The 7,173-nt window shown below is 36.8% G+C and overlaps 1 protein-coding gene across 1 annotated transcript; it reads left to right on the top strand.

Moving 5' to 3' along the window:
* Window positions 1-2,829: 2,829 nt before the first annotated feature.
* Window positions 2,830-5,510, top strand: LOC105049853 (uncharacterized). The gene is made up of 4 exons (XM_010929623.3): window positions 2,830-3,322; window positions 3,515-3,566; window positions 3,741-3,855; window positions 4,542-5,510. The coding sequence occupies exons 1-4, from the start codon at window positions 2,830-2,832 to the stop codon at window positions 4,983-4,985; spliced, it is 1,104 nt and encodes a 367-aa protein (XP_010927925.2). The 3' UTR covers window positions 4,986-5,510.
* Window positions 5,511-7,173: the final 1,663 nt, after the last annotated feature.

The raw sequence follows: 7,173 nt of genomic DNA, 5'->3' as shown, positions 1-7,173 counted from the left end.
ATCTAATGCAACAGTTGCAATAAAATAATTCACTAATAGTTAGTGAGTTGTAGAAGGATTAATTAGTAATTAGATTGCTAATTAACTCAATTTGATTGAGTAATGAGGTTCAGATCAAGTCTAGTTAAATTAGATTCAATTTAACTTGATTTAGATTTGATTAAATCAAGTCTGATTGAGTTATGAGATAATCCAATTGTAAGAAAAACTAATTCTTTATTTGATGTGGATTTAGTTCAACTAATTTTTTAATTGGATAAGATCTGATTGGATTTTAATTAGACTAGAATTATTTTTTTTCTTGGGTGTAACTAATTCCTAAATTGGTTAAGAATTAATTAAACACCAAAAGGAGGAGTCCCAGTCTATTGGGACTCTCTCTCCCCCTAGCACCCCATTATGAATCCACATCTTATATTGCTGTGCCTCACATATTTCATGCCCTCTTATTTTTTGCATGAGATATCTCATGCCGAAGGAAGATAACGCCCTCTTTTCTCAATGCCAAAGAAAGATAAGAAAAATTTAAATTTGATTTTAAACTTGAGCCCTTATCAAGATGAGGTTTGACCTCATCCAACCTCTTGGACGTTAAGATTAAAAGGGAGTTATTTTGTGCGTGAGAAAAGGGATGGAAATCAGAATTTCACCATGAAGAATTCTAATTTTGTGCATGAGATCCTTGTGGGCATTGAGGTCGAGTTCCATCTTGGGTGTGGAGGTCCTAGGGTTTCATCTAGGATTTTAGGAAGAGAGAAAAAAATGAAAGAAAAAGATTTTCTCAAAAGTTTCCTTCTTCCTCCTCCACATCTTCTTCCTCTAAGTTCTCCTTCATTTCTAAGAGGGTCTGAGAGTTCAGAAGGAGGTATTCGATCAACTATCAGGAGGTGACTTTTGTAAGGGTGCTAGCATCCCAGTGAAGTAACGGATCTTTGATCAGATTCGAGAGTCTCGTATGGATATCCGTAGAGGCCGAACACGTATGGGATTGATCGAAGAACCTTAGAGTATATCGTGATCTTTAGTTGCGGAGATCATCGATCCGCATAAGATGAAATCTCTAATTTGATTTTAAATTTCAGAATCTTAATTTCAGCATGTGAATGCTCTTGATTATGTGTAGATTAGATCTATATTTTGTATGCATGCTTGATTTAAAAGGATTTTAAATCTAAATCAGTTTAGTTTTTACTGCAATCTGATTTCTGCATGTATATTCTGGAAGTCAGACTTCTTTCACTTTGGTCTTGTGCCAATTTAAAAATTTAACTTTCATACTTCATAGAATAATCTTGGCAATCACGATATAGCAATAGCAAGCAATTATCTTGGATGAACAACAAAGGAGAAGTCCCTTGCCAATCCACTATTTTTAAACTTGCCTTTTCTAAGATGGCAATTAGTTCTGAATTGGTATTATTAAAATCTATAAGGAGCCTTCTAGTTATTCCTATATATATTATTTACCCTTTATTGGACATGCGATAAAATTTATTTATTCTTTTTGTCCCATCGACAGACTATAAAACTTATTTGTCTCTTCTTGTCCCATTTAAGTGTGCTAAAAAACTTATTGGCTCATGGAAATGATGGCAAGTCAAATGGTAATTGGCAGATAAGTGTGTGGATGTACAATTGGTGTTAGTCAGTTGAAAAAAAAGATGGTCAAAGAGAGAATACGTAAGTAACATGGGTTTAGATGATTTGACTTTCAAAAACTTTTGCTATTGTCATACCACTATTTGAAGAAGATGAAATTAAATAGCAATTAGAATGTAAATTGGGCTAAAAATCTAGATTAATACTGTTCATAGGATAGAAATCTACTGATAAGATAAGTTAAGATGAAATAAAATGTATTGATAAGTCAATTATCGAAAGGTCATTTATAGATTACAATTTACTCATTTGTACTATGAAATAAATAACTTAATACAACTGCTAGTTCTTATAACGCCCCTATCACCATGATCCTCAATGGTTTCAAAGGTTCCCTCCTATAATTCTATGTGTAATGCAACAATGAACCACATCACTATTCAATGTCTTTGGACCTTTGACTCATAGCAATGCATTAATCACAATGCTATCCATGTCATGGCTGAATTTTAATATTTATTGAATTTGCTTGATATACATTGACTTGCAAAGATCTAATGTCTTTTTTCTAGAATATCTAGTGGCATCTTCTACTATAAAAATGAGGTGTGAATCAAGCCGCAAGTTACTTAGCAAGGCCAGCTTAGTTTAGTGAAATAATCAAATAAATTCTGATTTCAAGTTGTGAAGTCAAGTCTAATCCATTGACTTAGCAAGTAGGGTCATGTCAAACCTCATTAGACCTAATTTTAAGATGCCAAACTTCAAAATTTATTATATTTATCTAAGTTGTTATTTACAAGATCAATACCATTTTCATGTAATTTGAATATTATATTGAGATACATAACCAACAAGCAAAATATTTTGAGGCCCAACACTACGACCAAGAAAAACTCCATTACCACACGTGGTGTGCTGCTTTGGGCCATAACCTCACCACGTATTGCACCAAACGAGTAGTACGAACCCTCACATCCCGCACTGGAAGGAGCCTACATTCTTTTTTTTTTTTTTTTTGGCTGGGCCGGCCATGTAGCTATCAAGCTACCAGAGGGTCCGGCCGAAAGCAAAATTTATCCAACCCACCCAGCACCCATGGGCATAAATAGCGAAAGACGTTGGACCCCACCTCATCATCACACGTGTTGGGTTGTGGATGCCCCATTATATTCTTTGCACCGTGTGATCCTCCCCACCTGATCCTTTCTTCCACTAAGAAGTGGAATTATGGACAAGCCGCTGTGCCTGACGAGCGGCAACGGTCGAACGCAGCGGAAATCGCCAAGTGGGCGCCCAAGGATGACTCCTCCTCCCATCCTCCTCCCCGCTACCTTGATTCCAATATTTGTACTTGGCGAACATGAGTCCAAGGCTTTGGAATTGCCGGCCAACTTTTGGAGTCCATCCACTTGGAACCCTTCCTTGTTGTCACACGCTATAATACTCCTCCATTCTTGTTGCCACCTTCTCCTCCTTTCCATTGCCAATACCTTGACTTCATTGCCTTGTGTTTCTAGTGAGCTCTTTGAATCTTGGATCGGATTTTTTCGGTGGAGAAGATCGATGAACACCGGGCGCCACCAGATCTTCAAGTTGCCGAAGAACTCCAGGAAGGAGCAAGATGAGGATTTGCTTCTCTTTCGCGAGATGTTCAAGCGTGAAAAAGAGAGAACTATGAGCCTTCTCCAGCCAGTATCCGATGAGTTTGAGCCTGGCCATGGTGAGATCTCCCTTGACATAAAGATTTCGGCGGATATATGTAATCATATACTGATATGTGCAGTATATCTTTTTGTTGTTGCTGCTATTGCTGATCTTATTGCTGATCGAAGAAGTTTATTTATACTTTAATAAGTTTAATTATCACCAAATTTGCAAGTTTGATGATGGAAAACTCATTGTTTGGCCACAGGAAATTATCCTCTATACAAAATCTCATCCAGCGAAAAGAACGATTACGATTGGTAATGAACAAAATTTTATTGCATAACATCAAAAAAAAAAAAAAGGTTGTGTGTATATAATTCTCTTGTTCCTTACAATCTTTATGAATTATTGACTGCACCTCTCTAGATGTTGGAGTTTATAAATGTTAATTACCATACTTGCAATTAATTTATCGATGTCTTCCATTACAGGCTAAAAACACCACCGGCGACTCCCTTGTTTCCATCCCTTGAAATGGAAGCCAATGACCCTGACGTGGTTGTTCACAAGGAACTCCCAGTCCTCCGCTTCTTCAAGCCTTCAAGGGTATAAATCTCTCTCCTCTCTCTGAGTGTGTGTCCATGCGTGCTTGCATTTTTACCTGGTTGTGTCTCCATTTTATGGTCAGATTAGGTAACTGTAAACTAAGTCCCAAGTATTAATTAATTTCTCCATTATGTATAGCTAAACCTAATTTCTTGCTAGTAAATCCAACAAAGAGAAAATAAAGCATATGCAAAAGCCAAGAAATGGGATCGGAACTTGAAACAATTAGCACATCATTGAATTAATTTTGAACATAAGAGGGTAATAGTTGTGTGATATGAGAAACAAAATTAATAATATTGTTCTAAAAGAAAGGGGATGATCAACATAAGGCCAGTTACCGCTTTATAATTTTATGGTTACCAGTCTGATACAAATACAGGCAGAATTAATTAAAGGGGCGAAGAACCGGTCGATCATTAAGATTGAATCAGTATGAAACACAACAAGCACTTCACCTAAGTAGAATCTCATCATTAAAGGGAAACAAATGCATAAAATAGGACAGCAAATATGAAATATGTTTTCCCTTTTTTAGATAACACAAAGCCAAGTACTACTAACTATATGAATGGCTTCTAGTTTGAATTCCAACCTACCGCTCCATTTCTTCAACAATATATGCTACAAGCTTTGCCTCTCCAATTTGCACAAAAATACCATGCTAAACCACAATATATTTTCAGTTTTCAGGCCAATCAGTGGAACCTAAACATGGGCAAAGACCAAAATCCCCCAGCTTGAAATCATCTTCCTCTTCGCGATCGGTGACTCCGAGTACAAGACCCAATTCTTCATCAGGCAAAATTACCTTGAAAGGAGCTCCAATTCCCACTGACAGACCAAACAAATTCATGTCTAATTCTAATAAGAGATCAAACCAACTATTAGTCGCTCCAAGACTCATTAAAGAGGCCCCTACTAATTCTACAATCACTCCAAAGAAAAGTTCAGAGACTAAGCCTCGAGGCAGAGGTGTTTCACCTCTAGTGAGGTCAACAATTCCTGCAACAATCCTCGGATTCTCCAGTGAGACACCTCCAAATTTAATAACAACAGCATCGGTAATTCCAAGCAGAGCATCATCGGCCACCAGAGGCGGCCGGGGAATCCTATATTGGGGTCAGTAGAGTCAAAGCTAGAGAATGGAAAGTCCAGAAGACAGTCATGCTCACCGAGTGTGTCGAGGGGTAGGAAAGTAGATATTGGATCAGACGGTGTGCAGAATTTGACAGCGAAGAGAAGAACTCAAGCTGTAAATAAGACTTTTGTTGTTGGAAGCCGGATGGTGGAGAAGGTGATGAATGCAAGGGAGGAGTAAGTGGAGATGAAAAGGATCCAAATCCAAAGCATAGACTTGGAGCAGGGAGGGGGCGGGTATGGCAGGATGATGCCAAGAGCTTCACTCGACATGGCACTCAAGCACATGGTATGATGTAATATCTTTTACTTTATAGTTTCAGATCAAGCTTTCGACAAGTTGAGCTTATTGCTAATATAAACGACATCAACTTATGGATTTCTTATTTAGAGTAAAGTATCTGAGTTGAATTCAAGATATGTAGATCTCAAGAAAAAATGTTGTTGCTTCAAATTATATGTTGTGTTTTTATCTCATTTGCATGATTTTTCTTTTTCATAAAGGGTAATATATGTATTTTCTAGGTTAATTTCAAAGAACATATGTACATTCCTCGTCTAAGAATCATCTGGTTGTGCAATTATTCTGATAATACAAATTTTGCCAATGATAAATCCTTTTCTTGTTCACAATATATTTCCATAATTATATTCTAACCTCGTAATTATGTTGCAAAGTTTTATACTGAATAATTTATCGGTCCCTAATTTGTCAATTTCATTGTTAGTCCCAAAATATATTAGTAATTCATTACATTTTTAACATTGAACAATCATGCCAACCAGTGGATATGATGTGAGAGAAATAAATTATTCTTAGAAGTGAATCTCCTTTTATGTAATTCAAATCAAGGTTTCAAAAATCAAATACTTCTCCAATTTAATAATGGGAACAAAGTACTTGAAGCATATTTAATTTTTGATTACTAGCTAGTTCTGGCCCATGGTGCCTATCCATCTTTGAACAATACATTGGCCACTATTTTAATTAGCAGCAAAGAACGACTTTTTTTTCTTTTTTGCGATTACCAAGAAGAGATATTATATTATTGCACTAGATTTGGTACGTTGCAGAGTTTGCTACTTATCTGATTGAAGCTGCTAGTGAACCAGCCCAATTGTGCGACAGTAAAAAATATCAGTGCATTTATGTAGGATAATCTTGATTTGCAACTTCTCATCAAATCTATTTGCTTCTTGAGGCTTAACTTCTCATGTCACCATGTTTTTGCATAAAGTCAACCAAGTAACAGATCATCCGGCCAATTTCGCCAGTATGGAGCAGCTGGAATCAGTTTGGACTGAAACTATTTTCCCCAATCTTGCTCATCTTATTAGAGTGGATGCTAGTGGCATATCCTTCGTTCAAATGTAGAAAAATTTAGATTTGCATCTTGGTCTCGGGCTATGTTGAGTAAATGGCCGACCCAAATCCAAGCTGACCAATAAAATATGCAACTCAAACCCAAACCCTACCCAATAAGTATCCTGACTGTCCAAACATAAAGCCAAATTGACTCCAAAATTTTCAACCTAAATATTATTTATGTGGATTGTGACATCACGTTGATGAGGTTATATCAAGGCGGTTCTTTAAGGATTTAAGTTGGGTTTGGAACCCTACCTTATGAATTTCACATTAGGTTTGGATTTGGTCAAAGTTGATATCGTACTATAAACAACCAGGTTGAGTTTGTGCTGCACCATGTTGCTTTCTTTAGCCTGCGACCTGATCCTAATCTAACTTGAAGCCAGGCTAGCAATCGTCGACGAAAACCAAACCTAAGTACATGTTAGCCCAACCCAACAATATTGTGGGTCGGGTTTTACTTAAACAGCCCATATTGCACCCCAAGGGTGACCTTTCTTAATTATATATGCATAGAGAGAGAGAGAGAGAGAGGCTAATATCGATTGGTTAACCCCAAGAATGAGCTTGATTAATTAATGGAACCATGAGTTTGGATCGTCGGTGGAACATAACTGTACTTCAATGAGGCTCCGAAATCCTCATGATTATGGTTATCAACTTAATTTATATAGTATGGCTAAGTTTTTTTGCATTCCTTTTCAGTATAAATGAAGGCTAAAATTCCAAGTTCAGCCTTTACATCTAACTTCTACTAATGTCTTTTCAGGAGGTCAGGAAAAACCCAAGTGATTTTGCTCAACAAAACA

This window comes from Elaeis guineensis, chromosome 8, assembly GCF_000442705.2.
Source record: "Elaeis guineensis isolate ETL-2024a chromosome 8, EG11, whole genome shotgun sequence".
Classification (NCBI taxonomy): Eukaryota; Viridiplantae; Streptophyta; class Magnoliopsida; order Arecales; family Arecaceae; genus Elaeis; species Elaeis guineensis.
This window is presented reverse-complemented; position numbering and strand designations above follow the sequence as displayed.

What these genes read in the sequence shown, in the direction of transcription:
- LOC105049853 (XM_010929623.3), top strand. Translation starts at nt 2,830, where the DNA reads ATGGACAAGCCGCTGTGCCTGACGAGCGGCAACGGTCGAACGCAGCGG. An exon ending in GAAAAGAACGATTACGATTG is followed by an intron (nt 3,567 to 3,740) that starts GTAATGAACAAA and finishes CTTCCATTACAG; the next exon opens with GCTAAAAACACCACCGGCGA. An exon ending in GCTTCTTCAAGCCTTCAAGG is followed by an intron (nt 3,856 to 4,541) that starts GTATAAATCTCT and finishes ATATATTTTCAG; the next exon opens with TTTTCAGGCCAATCAGTGGA.